This window comes from Coffea eugenioides, chromosome 7 (genome assembly GCF_003713205.1).
Source record: "Coffea eugenioides isolate CCC68of chromosome 7, Ceug_1.0, whole genome shotgun sequence".
In the NCBI taxonomy this organism is placed as follows: domain Eukaryota; kingdom Viridiplantae; phylum Streptophyta; class Magnoliopsida; order Gentianales; family Rubiaceae; genus Coffea; species Coffea eugenioides.
This window is the reverse complement of record NC_040041.1, coordinates 863,128-883,078: the sequence shown is the minus strand read 5'-3', so window position 1 is coordinate 883,078 and position 19,951 is coordinate 863,128. Positions and strand designations below refer to the sequence as shown.

At 38.2% G+C, this 19,951-nt stretch overlaps 3 protein-coding genes across 6 annotated transcripts; 2 read left to right on the top strand and 1 right to left on the bottom strand.

Moving 5' to 3' along the window:
• Nucleotides 1–3,477: 3,477 nt before the first annotated feature.
• On the top strand, nt 3,478–5,018 carry LOC113778011 (homeobox-leucine zipper protein HAT22). Its single transcript, XM_027323256.1, has 3 exons — nt 3,478–4,180; nt 4,276–4,355; nt 4,500–5,018. Exons 1-3 carry the CDS (start codon nt 3,704–3,706, stop codon nt 4,780–4,782), a joined length of 840 nt encoding a protein of 279 aa, XP_027179057.1. The 5' UTR covers nt 3,478–3,703; the 3' UTR covers nt 4,783–5,018.
• A 6,977-nt stretch (nt 5,019–11,995) lies between these two features.
• On the top strand, nt 11,996–16,163 carry LOC113778187 (E3 ubiquitin-protein ligase FANCL). 4 transcript variants are annotated; one of them, XM_027323493.1, is made up of 12 exons: nt 11,997–12,203; nt 12,423–12,476; nt 12,587–12,658; nt 12,853–12,923; nt 13,022–13,100; nt 13,190–13,264; nt 13,434–13,548; nt 13,636–13,693; nt 13,769–13,840; nt 14,658–14,788; nt 14,877–15,000; nt 15,677–16,163. In XM_027323493.1, exons 1-12 carry the CDS (start codon nt 12,147–12,149, stop codon nt 15,750–15,752), a joined length of 984 nt encoding a protein of 327 aa, XP_027179294.1. In that variant the 5' UTR covers nt 11,997–12,146; the 3' UTR covers nt 15,753–16,163. The 4 variants fall into 4 exon arrangements, with proteins under 4 accessions (XP_027179295.1, XP_027179294.1, XP_027179297.1 ...); XM_027323495.1 differs by having other exon boundaries at nt 12,164–12,203; nt 12,386–12,476; XM_027323494.1 differs by lacking the exon at nt 13,769–13,840 and having other exon boundaries at nt 11,996–12,203.
• A 1,060-nt stretch (nt 16,164–17,223) lies between these two features.
• LOC113777729 (probable xyloglucan endotransglucosylase/hydrolase protein 6) lies at nt 17,224–19,079 on the bottom strand. The gene is made up of 4 exons (XM_027322911.1): nt 18,820–19,079; nt 18,582–18,682; nt 18,288–18,484; nt 17,224–18,016 (listed from the first exon to the last, which is right to left on the bottom strand). Exons 1-4 carry the CDS (start codon nt 19,019–19,021, stop codon nt 17,626–17,628), a joined length of 891 nt encoding a protein of 296 aa, XP_027178712.1. The 5' UTR covers nt 19,022–19,079; the 3' UTR covers nt 17,224–17,625.
• Between the last annotated feature and the right edge of the window lie 872 nt (nt 19,080–19,951).

Genomic DNA, 19,951 nt, shown 5'->3' with positions numbered 1-19,951 from the left:
GAGACTACTATTATTTGATGCACGAAAAAAATATTGCAAGTAGAAAGAAGAAGAAGGGAATAAAAAAAAGACCCTATTCTGCACCCATAAAAGAGTACATCAGGTCCAAGACCGAAAAAGGAAAAAAAAAAATCAACAAAAATAACGATGCGAATCGAGAATATACGAATTTGGGTGGAAAGGGGCGGGAAGGGAATAGAAATTGATACACTTACAAGCATCACTGAGGAAGGTGGACAAAACGAAGCAGAGAAGCCCTCATCATTGTATTCAAATTATCTTTTGCGATGACAACACTTGTATTCCTCTGTTACACGTGCGGGGTGCCCCATGATGTCAAGCCAACTTTATGATTGAACTGTAATAATTGCCGTTATGTTGTGTGCGCTGCACATTCTCCATTCTATTTATTATTGTTTCTTTAGAATCAATACGGATGAAGCCATGTTGTAATAAAATAGTATGGATTTTTTTTTTTTTTTTTTTTTTTTAGCCTAACCGATGATGCTCAATAGGTATTAATTAACACACCCCTGTATTCCACCAACTCGTCGTCATGTATACACACCTACTATATACATGTATATGAAAAATGAGATATAAAATTATTAACCAAGGCATTTATCACACAGTTTATCAATTTGTACCAAACTCATGTAGCTAGTACTTAATTGTTTTCTCAATCTTTATTTTTTTGTTAAAATAATGGTACACAATGTATTATATGTATGCACGCGCGCACATACATCCCAAATAGATGTCTTTTACACTCGTTGATGAAACTTTTAGAAAACTTTAAAACTAAATACAAGTTAATAAATCAAATCCCTTGATCTGCATTAAAAAAGAGCCTCGTTAGCCAATTACTCTGAAGGTAGTTGGTCGCCTTACGCTGCACGTATATGTTCAAAGGGGTTTGTTCGTCCTTTATCCAACTCGTCAATTTGTGACGTGGGTACCCACTAGCTGCGTGCAAAGATGGCGAACAAAATTGTCATGCAAAAACCACAACTACTTTACAGTTTTGAGTTATGATTCAGTAAAATAATCATGACGTTTGATCCAATTTTCAAACTTAATGGTAGTGTGTAATGTATATTTGCATAATCCTGGGGGCACTATAACTGAGTGCATATGAGACACCTTTCTGACAGAAGATAACTGGTCGGGGTGACCACCACGATTGCCATGTAGGAGTAATATACATAATTGAAGCAAGGGCTACCATCTCTATATATGTGACTCTAAATGGGTAGAAAATTAATGATTTGGGTTTTGATTATGGTATACGGGTGACCTAACTCCTAATCAGCATAGCCGACATTGCATTATTGGATTGGTTTGTAAGCGCACGGATTAGCGTAGGGTCCCAAACACTACCCCTTACATCAACTTTCTAGTTAAGCAAAGATCCGGATTCTTTCTTGTTGATGAATCATATTCTGGCACCCTTAATTATAACTCTTTGAAATCCTCTCCTGCCTTCTACCTACTTTGCTTTCCACCTCCCTAACCCCTCCCTCTTTTTTCTCTTTCCTACACATCAAACAACAAAATGTGAAACCATTCATGGGATGCTGCCCATCTCCATCGCCGGAAATGCTGCCCATCTCCTGGTAGTTGACGGCCATGATTTGTTCAAAAAAATTTGTGCGGCTCAGATCACATCTTGTAACTTGATTTTCACGCCGTGTGTGGGACTCACAAAAATTTGTTCTAAAGTTACGTCGTGTGCAAAGAAAGTTATATCGTGTGTAATCAAAGTTACGCACAGTGAAAAATGCACACAACCGGCACAAACGGTTGCACCTTTGTGCCCCTTGTCCCTCCATCGCCATCTCTGCCTCATTCTGATATCTTTTCATTCTTGTTTCTGATAATAATAATAATAATAATGTATCACTGGTATTTCTTTTAAGCCAAAGTTAATTTTGTAGCACTGTTATATTATGTGTTTCTAATTTTGTTCACTTTGATTTGAAGTCGAAAAAGTTGACTAAAAAAGAAAGAGAAAAAAAAAACATGTTTGGATGCTCTTAGGTAGCATTTTAAAGTTGATCGAAAAATGATGTTTGCGTTAATTGTTGAAACAATTTTTTAGTTCGTGGCCTACAATGTCAGGTGTAAGTATGGCAAACAATAATAATAAGTTAGCACAGTAACAGTAGTACCACGAAAGGCAGAGGCAGCAAAATTTGATATTTGGAGGTCTGGAGTGGGGGACAGTCAGTATGGTCTACCACAAAATGGATAAATTGTAGTACTCCGTAACAATTCGTGGACATCCAATCAAATACCTAAGACTGCAAATTAGCCTTTTACTGAAGATTTGCCTGACATCCCCCAGACAGCCATTTTTTAAATGCTTAGGGAGTGAATAAAAAACCCACGATGATAATAATGTAATGTTAGATACTGCTACTGTGAATATATCACCTCTTTGCCTTGCCTGTCGCACAATTGTTGCTCAATTATTGATCCTCGCAAGTCATTATTATTATTGTTTAAGCATGAATGCATCAAAGTTGGAATCATTAGAAAGAGAAAAGTAGCGGCAAGTGATGGTAGTGGTAATAGTGAACTTTGGCATGTCAAGGGGTGGCAAGCGGCGGACGAATCATCCTCTTGATGTGTTTCTAACTTCCGTGCTATTTCTCCGTTTTCCCACTCTAAGTTGGCCTTTCATTCATACAACCCTAAATTGTTTTCTAGGGGGCTCTTTTCCTCTTTTTTTTTTTTCTGCTGCGATTTATGATAATTTTGTGAATAATAAACTAATTACTAACTATCAGAATTGAATTAATGCATGTGTTCCTTTTAAATGCTTTGAGCTGAGCTAAAATATCCGAATTCAAGGACAAAAAAGTTAGCAGCATTTTGTTTGGAATAATTACTGTAGCACTTTTTGTAATGCAATGTATTTGAGATAAAAAAGTGCTTGAAAATATAAAAAGATGAATTAAAAAATGTATTTATGATAAAAGCAAAATATTTTTTTTTTAAAAAAAAATGTGCTATCCAAACAAGGCCATTACTATCCGTATCTGCAGTCCACTCCACGTAGAAGTAGAGACATCTGCGTAGAGCTATTCTAAACCAAGAAGAAATGGATCCATCCATAATAATAATAATTATTATTGAGTCTAAAGTGTGTTGGCGGAATTTTGTACAGTAGTACGCTGAACACGTAAGACTTGTTGGTGGCGGTTTTCTTTTGTTCCCTCGCTAGTAGGTCAGATTACTGTTGTGGAGTTTAATACGGTGGGCATCAAATGGTCAACCTATGCAAGGAGAGAGAAAGAGACTTTTTCATAATTCCCCCACACCTTATTCGTTTTCTCTACTCATTCTTCCCATTGATTAAAAATCATGGATGGAGATAGAGATAGAGAGATAGATAGCGTCCACCCACCCAACCCAACTCCTCCCAGTCCTCCTCGACATAATTGATAATACCCCCCCCCCCCCCCCCAACAAGCCACAAACAACCTCCTCTTTCACTCTCTTCCCCCATCCTATTTGTTCCGCAACTTTTCCCTCCGTCGAGACCCTCTTTCATTTCATTTCATTTCATCTCTTCCCCACTCTCTCGTGCCTTTTTTCTTAACAAACAACAAACAAACCAAGCATCAACCCTCCATAAGATAAAACCCCTCATTCCACAATCCACTCCTCAACCATTCTACGCGAAACATATAGATAGATGGGTTTGGATGATGTATGTAGCCCAGGCCTTGTATTAGGATTAGGCTTCCCGTCAACCGCCGAGAACAAACCACTGAAAACGGATAACCAGAAATCAAGAAAGCCATGCCTCCTCAAGTCCGAACAGTTGGCCAACTTTGAGCCGTCGCTGACCTTGAGCCTTTCCGGCGGCGACACTTTCGATATGCTAGTCAAGAAGCTGGATGCTACTGCTAATAAGGCCTCGAATACTGAGCCTCCACCTTCTGCTGCTGACTTGCATCGTCAAGATAGTGCTGCGTCGTCCTTCTCCAACAATAGCGTGAAGAGGGAGAGGGAGCTCGGGAGCAGCGAAGAGGTGGAGATCGAGAGAGTTTCGTCAAGAGTAAGTGACGAAGATGATGATGGTTCTAATGGAAGGAAGAAGCTTCGCCTCACAAAAGTTCAGTCTGCTCTTTTGGAAGAGAGCTTCAAGCAACATAGCACTCTCAATCCGGTAACATTTCTCTCTCTCTCTCTCTCTTTGGCTAGCTAGTTGATTTATTTTCACACGTAATAGTATATATACATACATATCTGCTGATTCTGCAGAAGCAAAAGCAAGATTTGGCAAGGGAACTGAGTTTAAGGCCTCGACAAGTTGAGGTGTGGTTTCAGAACAGAAGAGCCAGGTACTTACTTCTTCATCCCTCACCCTGAAGATTAACAATGTCGAGGAAAAACAAAATCGATCGTTCGAGGCCGTTTTTTGAGATATGCACAAACTTTGTCTATTTGAAATAATGGAGGGGGGGTTTTTTCTTGGCCATACGCAGGACGAAGCTTAAGCAAACGGAAGTAGACTGCGAGTTCTTGAAGAAATGCTGCGAGACGTTGACGGACGAGAACAGGAGGCTGCAGAAGGAGCTACAAGAACTGAAGGCGCTAAAACTAGCGCAGCCCTTGTACATGCAGTTGCCAGCGGCTACCCTGACGATGTGCCCCTCTTGCGAAAGGGTCGGCGGAGTTGGTGAAAACTCTTCCAGCAAGAGCCCATTTTCCATGGCCCCAAAACCGCACTTCTTTAATCCCTTCACCAATCCATCTGCAGCTTGTTAGCTAGCTTTTAATTTAGCAACAGATATAATAGCGCTAAATAGTTTACTTGGGTATATGATCGTCAGACTATGGAAAAAACCCATAACCGGCCTTTTTTTGGTTAAGGGGCATGCGATCAAAGTTTTAGTTTGGAGGTTTTTTTTTTTTGTAGAAATTCAATAATCATTTCTTTTGACATATGTTTGTAAATGATGAAGCAATATATATATATTATTATTATGGAGGGGTGGTTGTTACTTGTTACTTGTTAGTAGTATTTTTGGTTTTGTGTTGCATTGATCGATCACTTACTGATTTCCTTCCTTGCAATCAAAACGAAGCAGTGCACCACCTTTTTTGGTCTAATTCATGCATTGATTCATGAAATGTAAAGTCTGAATTTGGGCAAAATTGTTCGGCCTATCAATATCAAAACGGCACCGATTGTTAATGGGAGGGATGATGGTTCGTGTAGCTCATCAATAAACTCTTACCAAACGAAGATAATGAAGAAGATAATGATGGAAAATCAGTTGGAAGTTATGATGATCAGATGATGATGTGTGTGAGAGAACGAAGAGGATGGAGGGGTTGGCTCACGTGTATCTGTCTGTAGCTTTTTCCAACTTTTTTTTTTTTCCTCTCCTGATTGGCAACCAATAAAATTTTATTTTATGTTTTTTATAAAATGAAAAGGGTACTGAAAGGGTCGTTGGTCATGAGGCATGAGCAGCAGGGGTGAGATGCGTGCGGAGAAAGAAAAGAATGGAAAAATCCCCAAAACTCATTTCCCCTTCTTCCCCCCTCAGAGAGAGAGAGAGAGAGAGAGAGGAAGGAAAGGGTGGGGGATGGTGCGGCGTGTGTGGATCATGTTTGCGTACATGGATGGATGATGGGCCTGATCATCCAGCGTGAAATGTCCCAACTTTTAGGGGACCGGTGGGTCACGACCCACGTGATGTTCACGCTTCACACCCTACCTCATTTGTTTTGATTTCCTTCACCTTCACGATCATATTATGAACAATGAGGTTTCCATGAAATATTTTCTTTTTTCTCGCAGTAGTTTGCAGTTAAAATCATCCTCTGGGTGTCACTATTCAGTTCCAAATTCAATAATAATAATATCTCAAGTCTGGAATCGAGAGTTGATGATGAGGTGTGGATGATGTTTTCAAAGTGAAAAACACAGAGGCACGGCGCAAAGGTGCCGAATTGACACGCATGTTATGGATGTTGTAGTAAGAGAGTGCAGCGTGAGGTGTATTTCTTAAAGGACACGTTATTATGATTGGTCATGGGCAAAGTCATAGACTGAATCATTGGGAGGATCTGTGATGGTCTTTCGGTCCACTAGCATGAATTTATGCAGAGTGTGTTAGTGGCATTTGTTGTTACCTAGAAATGTCTCTCCTGCTGTGGTCCAACAAATCATGAGGACACTTTCCTGGAAGTTACAACGCCTCGTAGTCTTCGTCTAATCATCGTTCATTCTGGATGTTCAAACTCTAATGCCCCCACCACCCCCACCCCTCCTTTTCTTCTTAGAAAAGGAAAAATATAATACTCCATCCGTCCCATTTTAATAGTCCTGATTTTTTTCACATAATTTAATAAAAAGTAATTAACTTTGTTGGAATAATCAATTTAGGTAGCTATTTTTCTAAAATACTCCCTCCCTTTTTTTTATAACTGACGTTTAAGAAATTTGCTCTAGTGTACTTTTATCTGTCGTTTTATTATCCCCATACAGTATTAATTATTTTTTCATAATTTTACCCTTTTATCTCTCTTTTCCAATACAGGGTTATTAATTACTACTCCTAGTAATTATTGCTTATCTCTTTGTAACAACCCTAGTAAAATAGCACCATTTAGTACTCTAATGAGAGAAAACATGGGTGAATTGGACAATTAATGAGGGTACAAAAGGGAAGTAGTGTACAGATTTAAGCAATGAAAAACTTTTCTTAATTGATGTGTAAAACCTTAAACGTCAGTTATAAAAAAAGGGAGGGAGTACCCTCATATTAATTAGAGTACAACTTTATGGGAACTTGAATTGATGGTAAAAAAAGAATCAACTCTCATTAAATATGGTAGGTTTATAGTAACAACAACTTACATTTAATAAGGGTATTTTAGAAAAATTAAAATACAACTACATTATTCAATTGGAAAAGTGGACTACAATTTGGAACAGACGAAAAAGGAAAACAGGACTATCAAAGTGGGACGGAGGGAGTAATACACAAGGAGATGAGTGTCTTTTCTTTTCTTTTTTTATTATTAATTATTATCATTTACGTCTCTTCCTATTTCTACTCTAATTTATTTTAATAGAATGAATCCACAGAATCATACGGATGCATTACATATTTATACGAGTGATCTAAGAAAAGAAGCTAGAATAAATGGTTTGAACATTTAACCTTTCACTCCGCAAAATATGTAATAATCAACTATTCTAGAGGTAGTTAGTTGGAAAGTCTCTCTTCTTATCTCTTCAATTTCTCTCCCTCAAACGCATACCATCACTATCATGGTTACGGTTACACCAATGCGCTCCTTCAACGCCCCGTTTGGACGTTAGTCAACACAACATGATGCGTTTCTCTCCTTCATCATTTACTTGTATTATCTCCGTGGACAGAGAATTAAGCCAACTGATAATATATTATTGGCCCCATGAGAATTACCTAAGACCCTAAAGAACCCACAATTTTCAACAGAAACACTAGACAACAACATAGCTAATTAGAAAACTCTTTAAAAGAAAGGCAAGAGAGATTGTAAAAAGTGCAAAAAAAACTCTTTAACATGGTGAACAGGAAACTCCAAAAGTGTGAATTAGCGTGCATCAAAGTTAGCTTTTAGGGTAGGAAAGTATTCGGTTTATCTCATCTTTGCATGCTCTTTTAAGTAGAGGTGACAGAAAGTTCCAAGATCCAACGGGCTTCCATATCCAAAATTAATTTGGATGGGATGAATATGTAAAATATAAGACTGTGTCTAATTAGAAATATGTTCAATAGTATCCATTTAAAGCATGGATCTAATTGGAGTTTACTTGAAACTCCCACGAGTCATTGATTTTCCTGAAAGTCAAAAAACTACCCAACAATTTTGAGACGTTTGATTAACAGATTTTGCCATGTCCAAATTGAACTTCAAAAAGCAAGCTTACTTTCAAATCTCATGATATTTAGAAAGAGAAAAATCATTTGACATAGATTTTACTGCATGATTTTTTTTTTTTTTCAGTGAGAAGAATAGGAATTGATCAACTTCATCTTGACATGAAATGTGCAAATGTGTACAAGATCATCTACTAGAGGAAACACAGGCAACGTTTAGTCACATGACAAAACTGAATCATCAAACATTTTTCAGGAGAATGCACGATTTTGATGGCGGAAAGTTTTACAAAATTAAACAAACTAACTAAATGATATATTTTTTTTTAAAAAAAATGAAAGTTATTGGATATTTGGATGGTATTAAAATGCATCAAGCTCATTTTAGTCCCGCTCGGATATTGATTCCATGACTAACACGAGACCATCTAGGCAAAGTCATATATATATATATATTTTTTCTAGTTCCAATTAATTTAAGTGTTTTAGGGACGGTAGACTTGCAATCCGTGTGCCCACATGAAACTTTATACTAACTAAAGAAAAAAAAGGTTCGAAAAGAAAAGCATGTAAGACAGATGTCATCCTATTTTAGCTTGGCGGCCTGTCTAAACTCTGTAACCTTCAATTAATTTAAAATTAGTGGCAATTAGCACTGAATCAGCATCTATCATCATCGACGGACGGCGACCCATGAAATACAAAAATAAACATTACCTAGGAGTATTACGATACAAATCTCTCCTTAGACTGGGAATTTACGCATGTTCAGCAACTAGCACGTATTGGGTCATTATTTAATGCAACCAATTATGGAAGCATGTCGGCAGATTGTGATCAATCTGATCTGCGCTCAAGAATACATTCAGCAAATAATCATTTGCCAGGTAGCAGCCGAATTTTGCTGCGATTTTAGATCTGGGGAAGAGTAGTAGGGTGTCTACAAACAATCCGTGTGGCGCGTTTTGGATTGTTGAATGTGGCCCGGGTTTGGCAGGGGGTTGCTGTTTGGTTGTTCAGCCTGGGCCCCCGACCTCTTCTGCTTTCTTTTTTCTCCTTAATTTGTTCTTCATCGGAAACACTAGACTACTATTACTATTAGGCGGAGTTGCTGTAGAATATGGTGGTTACACGGATAAAGCAATTATCATGAGCCAGAAGAAACCAATCCAAATGGGGACACACCTCGTGTAACTCAGGCTGCTGCACAGGTCGTATTCATATCCTCCAGACGCTACTGGCTTCTCATTTATTTAGGATGGAAATGAGTATATAGTTGAATCAAATGCCGTAGTATTCAAGTTTATTTGTTTATTGAATACAAATAATTTTTATCGATCAAACACAATAAATAAACAGATTTTATGCCATGTAGTACATTTCTGGGAGTGTTTTTAACGTTATTATAACACTCGATTTAACTTGACCATTAACGAGCTGTTAAACTTTGGATGTCGTGATAGACTGATGATGAAAGACAGTGCTGGAAGTTATAAATAGAATTAGCGTCTGGGAACAAAGAAAGTGAGGGAAGTTAGGTCCCAAATGTCCAAGTGAGCCACATCACTGCTGTTTCTCACGCAGAGGATATGACAAGTGGAAACCCTAAAAAGTTCGCCAGGAAGAGGATGAAGCCAAAATACTGAAAAAGTTTGATGCGCTGTTGCAACACGTTCGGTCCAGCTTGAACTCTAATTAGCTTTGATGGGACTAAGTACGTTGAAATTATTATTAAGATTTGAAGTCTCATCGTCACAGACGCACTTAGCTTGATACTGTACAATGAAACATTCCATCAACTTAATCAATATAGCACTGAGTATGACGATTTTGCTAGGATTGAAGACGACCACCCGTATATATATATACATATATACACACACACAGACACATATTACGGTGTCGGCAGGATATTGAAATTAATTCCGATTTTCAAATTAGTTTTGGAACCAATCTTTTTCATCTCAATTTTATTTCAAAATTATCAACTAGGTTTATAATTGGCTTTGGGGAGCATTGTATTTCTTGTTCCATACGTGCTTCCGCATGCATGGCCATTGGCCATGGAGGGATCATTTCTGCATCAGCCAAGGCAGGAAAAAAAAGAAGAAGGGGGATTTGATTTCTTCAATCACATCAATCTGCAATATTAATATATGCCGCCGCCGCCGTCGGCATCCAAGTCCTCTAGGTGCAGAAGGAAAAATACGATTAAAAACTTCACCATGTTATCATCAACCACGCGTATGCCGCCCGCGACCATCGTCAGCCAAGCGACAACGGCTCCCACCAGGAGATCAATGTCCTGTTGTCCCGTCCACGCCAGATCAGTGGCTACAAATTCACCAACGCAGAATACTAATGCAGCGACTCATACCATTAATGAAAAGCAAAGCATGTCCCACCTGATTACTTACTAGTAGCACAGCCAGGATGAGAGCAAGTTTTTATACTTAAAAAAACATAAAATAAAATAAAAAATCTTCTTTTTTTGGGGGTTCGTTCTACTTCTTACGATTTTTCTGAGTCTAAGTAGTAGTTAAATGTATCTTAATTAAAGTTTTGAAACAACTGGACCATAGAAGAGATACTTAAAAGAAACAAATTGATTGTTTAGAGGTGACTAGTTTCCAAATTATAAGGAGCAATGTCAAGAGATAAAGGTATTTTTAAAATTGTTCGAGACTATTTTGTGATTTTTGCAAAGTTTAGGGGGCAGTTGCCCACACCAAGCCGTCAAGGTGGCTCCGACGCTGCTGATTACTAACCATAAGCCAAATCCATATTATCTTAAAAAAAAAAAAAAAGAAGAAGTCTCCATCGGTATTTGGATAACGGGGAGCAAATACCCGCTAACTACAAACTGTTTTAACGGACGCGACAAATATGGTCATCTTTGTCAACTTGATTGATTAAGACTTTACTTGTTAGGCCCCATTTCTTGATTGATTTTATGACCCCATTTCTCGAGCAACGTAATTCTTCACACCTATGGATTGCCAGATTGTCTACGTGTTAATATATCGTGCATCATGTTTAATTCTTTAATATATATTTTGTCTGTAGGAGGTTTGAAGACCTCACATTTATTTACCTAAAAAGACAAAAAAAATTCAAACAACCAAAAGTTTCCAATTCATGTGTATTTTTTGCTTGATGGATGAATGAACAAAGAAGTTGAAAAAACTTGTTCAAAACACATATAATTTTCTATAGTGTTGTTATTCAATGTACCTTATTTGATTAGTTTAATACATTCCAATGCACGTAAATTATAAAAATGCTGTAATTGCTTGCACTGAGACATTATTATTGTTGGTAACCTAGCTTGGAGTTTAATACTACTGTCAACTTCGTCTTGCCGAAATTATAAGCATTCATTAAAAAGCCTTCCATGTCGCATTTTGGGTTTCTTTCGTGTCATTAACTACTAGAAGGGGACGGTGAAGAATCAACGAGAGTTGCTATTCTCTATCTGCCATGCTGTCCATGTGATACCATTAACTCCTGATGGTGCCACAAGAGTATACTCCTAATTACGTATTCAAATTTCACTCTTATTGGGAAGACATGACAAAGGCACTCGTTGATTCGACCCACGAGCAGTTAGGTTTCGGAGCACAATTCTCTATTCATGAATCTAATACAGCATGACTTCAATGATTACAAAGTTTTGAGGGTTTTATGTAATGCAATTCAACTGTTTAAATTCGATCAGCTCATCAATTTAACTTCGGCTATAAACTATGCTTTGATAATTAAATTTGAATTAAACGAAAATTTCTTCTGTTAATTTTATTTGTCGTGCTAAAAAGGGGAGAGAGGATGAGGGTTTAAAGGCTGAAACGGGTATGTTAATTAAATTCGAAATTGTGTCTTTTTTCCGATTGTATCACGATTTAAGAGAAACTTTAAAGCTTGTAGAAAAGGAGGATTTTACAGGGACGTCATTGATGCCTGGTTGAACCGAGTCGTGGTTTGAAGTTTGAACCAGATGCGTTTCAAGAGTGCGGTATTCCCATTTCTCTCGCCAACTCAGCCTCCCATCTGAAGGGCCCATTCTCTGGGCCTTAGTCTCTTTAGCCCACCCTCAGCTGATGAACAGAAAGCTCCTCCAAGCTCCACTCTGTAGTCATGATCTTGATGGGATAAGTGATTTAGGTTCAAGTTCATGGCCAGTGCTGATCCACGACCACTATGTAGCCCAAATTCAGCGACTGCCCAGTTAAAGGCTAAAAATCTTCTTTCATGCTGATTCATGAACGAAGGCCTCTCCTTACGTTTTGCAAGTTTAGCGCCTACAAGGTGTTTGATGTTTGTCCACAGTTAAAACAGTTGGCCACTGATCATAAAATGCAATTATAGTTTTCATTTCCTCATAATTTTAAATCTTTAGTATTTCAGAAAGCTTTTTATTTGGACTAGAAAAGTCTTTAGTTTTCTTTACACGGGCTCTTTTAGTTTACTTAATTTGTTGGTAATTGCAGCTTTTTCTTTGCATTCCTTTTTTTTTTCCTTTAATAGAATGGGGGTTTAAGCATCAATATCGATAGGCGGCTCGATATGGAGGTTAACATGGTAGAATCAGGAAATGATTTTCCTTTGGTTTTTACCTTTAAGTTTCTTTCTAATTGGAACTTCATGAGCTAAATAATTTTTCTTTTTTTTGGGGACGCATTGTGTTATAGGAAGATGCTGATGGGAATAGATGCCAAAAACTGGGAAAATCCTCTTCTTTTTATCGTAGGATATATTCAGAGGTAATTAGATAATCATGTGAATGCAGGAATTGTTTCTTACTTGTAGGAGTTATGTGGAGGTTCAAAACTTCACTTGATTTTTGGGTTATGCCTCTGGTTTTTTTTCCTTCTGTGTACCTGGTAAAGATCATTTAGTAATGCACTGTACTAAAATACCTGAGCGAGAATTATGGAATGACTTTGTCCATGCATAGGTAGAAGATGTTGGATGGGAGCATCTAGTGAGGATGGGGGAGGACCTGACATATTTGAGCTTCAGGGTCATGTAAGACCATTTTGCTTTTGCATGTCTGCGTCTGCTTATAGCTATTTTTACGTCTAGCTTGTTCAATGATACTCAAGGCATCTGTCAATTTGTTCCAGTGACAAGAAAGGAAGAGCACACATTTTGGAAATAACACTGGATACTGATTATCCAAAATGCCCGCCTTCCATATCAGCTGTCAGTCTATCTTACAATTTACTTTTTTTGTTTCCTTCTTTAGCCTCTTTGTCCTGAGATTTGACACCTTGTTATCATGCTTTTCCCAGGATGTCCCTCATATCTTTAACTTAGACTGGTCCAGAAACTCGAAGCTCAAGGATGCTGTGGTGCAATTTCAACATGTACTAGTGACCATTTTTTCCAAGAGTTCTTTAAAAATTTTCTTTTTATCTTTATCATCTGCATGTTTCTTCACATGGACCGGTTATTTCTTCATTGACATGGTGGCTAATTCTCCTTGAGTTAGTCGTTGTGTTGACATGATTTGTCAAATCCTTAATCCCATGCCAGCATGTTGATAAGCTTCAGGATTTCTGGTCCACGTTAGACGATATTGACCGGTCTCTTTGGGTGGTTGATCCCAAGGATCCGCATTTTGCGATGTCGTACCGCCAAATCAACATAGGTTATTTGTTTTCATGTTTTAATTTGTTTGGCTTTAAATGTATCCTTTAAGGTGCTCTTAACTTGTAAACTTCTCTCTGTTTTGTAGGAAATGATTGCTACATCACGTTATCAGTAAATGCCAGTGATCCAAGATCCTTGCCCCAGTATATCATCTTCTTTATCACTTTGGCTTGATGTATTGTGTTTGCCAGAACAATAACAGATTTCATTTCATGTAGATGTCGCTTTCTTGGTTCCAATGCAAATGTGAACCTGTTGAGAAGGAAATGGAAAATAAATTGCAAAAGATGGTAGCTACCAGTGATATCTCTGCAAATTATCACCTCTATTCCCAATTTTATTTGTGTCTGGAATTTTCATTTATGTGAGACTAAATGGCTTTAGTGCCTAACATACTCTGTCCTGCTGAGGAGCTGTTTGAGGATTAATGATATCCAATTAATTAATCAAATTTGCATAGAGCTTGAATGCTTAATGCTGACCTTTATGCACCTTTAGTACCAACTTCTATAACTTTCCACTTCCAAGTGTCTAGAAGTTGTTTGACTATAGACAAGCTATTTAAATCATGAATCCTATAGCAGAGAGGTCAATGAATCGTGGGCTCTAGGCTTAGTTTTTATTTTGGTTTTATGCAGTTACTGAAAATCCTAATACAGATAAAACTGCACTATTTCCTACCCAGCAACTTAGCTTATGGATGCCATTGCAATAGCACAGCTGTCACTATAGGCATTTTTGTCCTCCATGATACATGCCACTGCTGATGTCATGATGAGGAAAACCCAAAAGATGAAGATCATGATGATAGGCTGTAGAATACATTATTGTTATGTACTAATTTTTTACACATTTTAGAGCTAAAAGACTTTTAATTAGCCTTACACAGTGTAAGGTTGCTAAGTGGAGCTAGAAGGTTTTGGTCTTGCAGCCCACAGTGAGCTTTTTTATCGGCTTAAGGCTTGCCAGGCTATCCTTGCAGTATTCACATCTATAGAATGTTTTAGGTGCTATTATCCAGGAAAAGTGCATAATTTAGTCCAATAGCTTCTTCTCATCCATGACTTTGTTGATTGCCTGTCATGATGTGCTTTTTAATTCTAACAGGGTCAAAGATAGATCATTTTCTGAAAATCTGACAAGCATATTGGATATTGAGCTCCCTCAACCTCCTGAAGTCAGGAAAGATGATCGGCAAACTGAATGTGGGGTTTGTTATGCCCAATATCTGCCCATTGGTATGGTTTCTCCAATATTAGCATTTTTTCCCCCAAGAATATATGTGTACACATCATTAGAGATAATTAAGGTGGTGCTATCTGATAGATGATGAACTTGGCTCAAAGAGCGGGAGTGCAACTGACTACACATGTGAAAATAACAATTGCAGTAGGGCCTTCCATAGTGTTTGTCTTCGAGATTGGCTGCGTTCAATTACAACAACAAGGCAGTATGTTTGTTCTTCGTGTCTCTGTTAGTTTTATTGGCTTTAGTCCTTGTTTTGTAAGATGCTTTGGTGTTCCTTTTCTCTACAATTTGGACGAATATGGCTTTCCTGTCTGCTGTAGGCCTATAGCAGCATAGTTGAACATGTAGGCGCTAGTCATTGTTGTATATTATTTTATTTCTTTTTGTTCTTGTTTTCCTTTTTGACATGTTTGATTTCTTCCTCCTCCTCCTCTTCTTCTTCTTCTTCTATCCTCTCTCTCTCTCTGTCTCTGTGTTGTATAGTTGTATCCTCCATCCATTTCTCTTCACTCGAGGCTGCTTTATATGACCCTCCCCTCTGTGGCACATGTGGTTTATAGACAAATATCATCTCTTTCTGAATAGCTCACAGCTTTCTGAATCTCTTGTTATTTGATATTTTTTGACCTTTTGGTAAATCTTATTAGTGCTTCTTGCTTTGGATGATACAGCTAACATCTTTGAAACCAAATGCTAGAATTTTATTTCTGGTGTAATTCAAGTAACTAGGTCAATTTTATAGTCATTATCTTTGGTAACAAAAACACAATTTGTAGTATACTGGTTTCTTTGTCAACTACTTGTTGTAAGACGAATGTCTAATACTTCTTCAGGATTTGATTACTTGGTTTGTAATAACTTTTCTACTTCTGTTACAGGTCATTTGATGTTCTGTTCGGGAATTGTCCATACTGCTCCAATCCTGTTGCAGTCAAAATTATTAATAAGAAGTGAAGCTTTATTTCCTCGTCCTTGATGTTATCAATATGTATGATATACTTTTGTTGCTCCTTGAAAGCGAGCAATGGAAACAGGATATCAAATTAAAAGACTGGCGTTTTGAGTGAAGCTGGAAGCTTCAAGCTGCTTTGGAAGAAATGTCACAAACCTCAAGAATAATACCATGTGAAATCCCTTCTAAGGAGAACTTTGAAGTGATGGTTCAGAGTGGGAAATTTAATTAGTAGATATGTTTTGCTATCAATCAATTGACCCTGTGCTACACTTGGGGACTTTAAAACAGCTTAGTTCATCTCCACTTTATGTTCATCCTGATATTAACCATGTGCCTGTTTCCTCCCTGTCAATGTTAATGCATTTTATTTGTGGACAAAAATCGTTGTATGTTTGAAGGTAGGCAAATGATGTTGCGAGTTGTGGTGGGGCGTCTTCGCCGATTAAATAGCTTTGATAACGTTGTGCCCCTAAAGCTGTAACGTGCTTAAGTTGCACCGCTTGAATTTGACAAATCGCATCACCTTTCTCCTACTTTCAAGGATATTTTTACTGGGCTGAACGCACGAGTAGGGAAGCACAATTTATGAAAAGCCTATGTAATCTAGGCAATTGCTTAGGAGATCAGCCCCCAGTTGCTGAGCATTGACATATCAACCTGAGATATTCGTACAAACAGGGGTATGTGAATTCCGGTAATTGTTTCCTATTTGCAAACAGAACCACTAAAATCACTAGGACGATGGTTTGAGGGTCATTGCTCTCCGGGGACCTTTGTTTTAAACTCCTGCAGATCAAACTGTTGTGTTGGGGCTCCATCGCTCAATGCCAATTCTGTTGAAGTCTTGATTTTGCTTCTTGGGCTCCATGATCATGTGGTCCTCTAGGCTCCTAGCTAATGATCAGAACTTTGGTGAACTTATGAATGGCCGTTCATGTTAATTGAATTCTGTAATTCCAAGGCTGAACGTGCGAAGCCCAGAGAAAGTCATGTTACATAAGGCAAGTGTAGAACTCAAGTCAAGTAAATTGTATTTTGTGAATTTATTGGGACTCCTAAAAGCAGGTTAGGGTAGAGGGTAGTATTTAAGTTTAGCTGCTTCCAAACTCTGGTATGCCGACATTGTTGATGTGATGTTAAGTGAAGAAGTGAATTTCAAAAATATTTTGAGCTTTTCTTCAGCTTAAGAAAAGTCAATTTTGAAAAATAAAATCCAAAGCAAAAGAGCATAAAATTAGATAAGATCGGAAGAAAAATGCTAAGAAATGTCGCTTTCTCGTTGAGGGAGTGCCCCTCAATTAAAACCAGAATTTGGACCATTCCGAGACTTTGTTGATCTTCGCACTTGACTTTGTTGATTCCTCTTTATTCCCTTCGTTGCTTCTGTTTCTTCGGCTAAAATTAATCTACGAAGGAAACACCAAGACAACATGATTTGACTAGACCAATTCGTAAAGGTGTAATGATAGCTTGGTTGTTGAAAACACAAACCCATTTTTATTCTCGTTTTCCACAATGAACAAAAGGCATTATTGATTTACAACACACTATACACAAAATTATTTAGTAAGACACAAACAAAACACTGTGGTATGATGACATTATTGACATTTGCTCACAAATTCAACTATCAATGGCTCTCATCTCCTGTAAACTCAAATAAATAGTATATCAAATTATTATTCATGCACCAGCCAATGCCCTTCTGCTTCTGCATGGCTTTCCCATCACAAGTTGTGGCAGCAGGCGCATGTACGCACGTTGATTCCAACTTTACTGCTATAACTTTCAATCGAGAATCCAGTGTGTGATAAGGTAAAAGATGAATGGGCGTTTTTTTTCTTTTTTCTTTTTTGACTTTGGATTGCAACTTTAGATTCCTGCCAGGCATTCGGGTGGGGCAACGGGAAAACGGGATCTGTCGGTGCAGTAATCATAGATCATGTGGTTGGCGCGAACCCAGTGATATTTCCTAGCCTCAAGCGGGGTTAGTCCTCTGTAGTTAGGTCCTTCCCACCAATTGTTTGGGTTGGAGGCACAAGCAGCTGGTCCTGGCACAACGCAACCGTCAACGTCGAAGTCTTTGTAGTATGTGTAGAAGGGGGCTTTGCTCCAATCAATTTTCTCTAATCCACCCCTGGTTGCCCAGTCATCTGCATCCCAAAGAGTGGAAAAGACACCCATGGGTTGCCTCTTTGGGTATGGGATTCCTATCGCTTCATTGTTCTTGAAAACCCTGATGGGCACGTCGTCCACATAGTAGCTGTTGACCAAACATCACCTATTAGCAATATGGAAGATACACACAACTACACTTTGTGTATGTTATGGACTTGTTCAAATTCGTAAAATTGTCTGAGATAGAATTGCCTAAAAATTTCTCTCAAGAGAACTAGTAACTAAGACTAGTCACAGTGTCTGTAATATTCATATTCTGAGTCATCACAAACATTGTAACCTTTTAAAAATACTAAAACTCTCTCAATCATTACTATTGTTTTAGTTTTTTTTTTTTAAAGATGCTGCTGACTTACATAATATTCTCCCGGGTCCAACGTACAGTATAAGTGTGAAATCCTATAGAGGGATCAAACCACAGGTTGATCCTTTGTTCCCTGCTACCTTTCCCGTTAACGTAGACATTAGTTTGGACAGTGGTGGGTTGTCCCGAGCGATTCCCCAAGAATTCGAAATCAAGCTCGTCACGAACATAGTTGGTGTCGGAGTTCATCTGAAACAGTTAATATTCATGCAAATCAAGAAATCAAGCTTTTTTTTTTGGTTTGTTGGGGGGGGGAAGAGGGGAGGTGTTAGAACTGAGAACATACATAGAAGGCAGTAACTGTTCCTGCAGAGTCACCAGGAATGAGCTTGATCTTCACACTAAAACTGCCAAACAAATATTGGTTCTTGGAAGCAAACCCACATCCTAAATATGGATGCATTTCAAAATTCAGGTTATTGCATCATCAATCTTGAATAATTCTTGATACAACTAAAAAAGGATTCTGGTTAATGGTCCCCTTGTACAAAAGCCAAAAAAGTAAAAAAAGAAAAGGGTAGTACCTGAATTTCGGTCAAGAGTGAGCTGAATGGCGGTTCCTCCATCAATTTGCCTGATATGAGAGTCGGACCACGTGACTCGAAAATCTTGAACAAAAGTTGCCGGTCGTCCGCTAACAGTGACGAAGGAAAAGGCCAAGGCATACATGATTGTACCAACAAAGAAAGCAGCACGTTTTGAACTCAAATGTAACATATTGGCCATGGTTTTAAGTAGTATATTTTTGCCTGCGTGCGTGTGTTTGTGGGATGTGGAAACGAAGTCTCAGGCGCCTCTATATTTATATACACAAATGCGGAAGTGAGGGAGGGGGGAAGAAGGGGAGGTGAAAGGGACTGCTGCATTCAAATAGAAAGCGCCATATTACACCTTAGCTTTCTAAACAGCTAATGGTTAGCCGTCACTGGACCACCCTCCCTCCCTCCCTCCCTCTCTCTAATCTCTACCCAATCCTATAATTGGATTGTTGGTAGTATATCTACTGTGTATTCACTATTCAGAGTATAGGTTATGGGCAATTCTTCATTTCATGATGTATCCATAACGATCCTGTCAACTTCAATATTATGCAAATTATGATTTCCCGTGTAGTAATCTGCAATGCGAGGCTGTGAGCTATAGTAGGAGGATCTATCCATACATGGATCATTGGAGGAGTTATCGAAGGTATGGGTCGATTACCCTCTTTCACTAAAGTGGAACTAACATTTGCTGCCTAACCCACTTTAAGCTGCTGTTGAATTTTTTGACATTCTAATGGATCAAATAAGTCGTTTCATACTTCTAAAAGTGTAGACTTTGACAGCAGGACTTAACTTGTATCAATCTAACATGTAGACTCCAATATAGGATTGCATCATTTTGATCGGAAGCTCTCTTAAGACTCTTTCTAGACTTGGTCCTGTTTACCAGTTGTTCTACTAGTTCTCCATATGTGTCCACGTCCGAAAATTAATTCTCTGCATTGATTAGACAAGCATTTCTACTAGTATTTATGTTGCTGCAGCTTCGTTTCATCCTTCACAGTCAAGTAAACATTTTTTTCCACCAAGAAATTGAACGAAGAAATTGTGCCGCTATATTCTTTTGTAAGAGCAACCTGTCGACACATGCAAAAATAAAATAAAATTAAAA

Bases quoted from the DNA above. Each gene is read 5' to 3' on its own strand.
- LOC113778011 (XM_027323256.1), top strand. From the start codon at position 3,704: ATGGGTTTGGATGATGTATGTAGCCCAGGCCTTGTATTAGGATTAGGC. The intron at 4,181-4,275 runs GTAACATTTCTC...CTGATTCTGCAG, and splicing joins AACATAGCACTCTCAATCCG to AAGCAAAAGCAAGATTTGGC. The intron at 4,356-4,499 runs GTACTTACTTCT...GGCCATACGCAG, and splicing joins TTTCAGAACAGAAGAGCCAG to GACGAAGCTTAAGCAAACGG.
- LOC113778187 (XM_027323493.1), top strand. From the start codon at position 12,147: ATGCTGATTCATGAACGAAGGCCTCTCCTTACGTTTTGCAAGTTTAGC. The intron at 12,204-12,422 runs GTGTTTGATGTT...TTCCTTTAATAG, and splicing joins GCAAGTTTAGCGCCTACAAG to AATGGGGGTTTAAGCATCAA. The intron at 13,101-13,189 runs GTCAGTCTATCT...TGCTTTTCCCAG, and splicing joins GCCCGCCTTCCATATCAGCT to GATGTCCCTCATATCTTTAA.
- LOC113777729 (XM_027322911.1), bottom strand. From the start codon at position 19,021: ATGGCCAATATGTTACATTTGAGTTCAAAACGTGCTGCTTTCTTTGTT. The intron at 18,683-18,819 runs GTACTACCCTTT...ATCCATATTTAG, and splicing joins CACTCTTGACCGAAATTCAG to GATGTGGGTTTGCTTCCAAG. The intron at 18,017-18,287 runs GTAAGTCAGCAG...TTTGGTCAACAG, and splicing joins TGGACCCGGGAGAATATTAT to CTACTATGTGGACGACGTGC.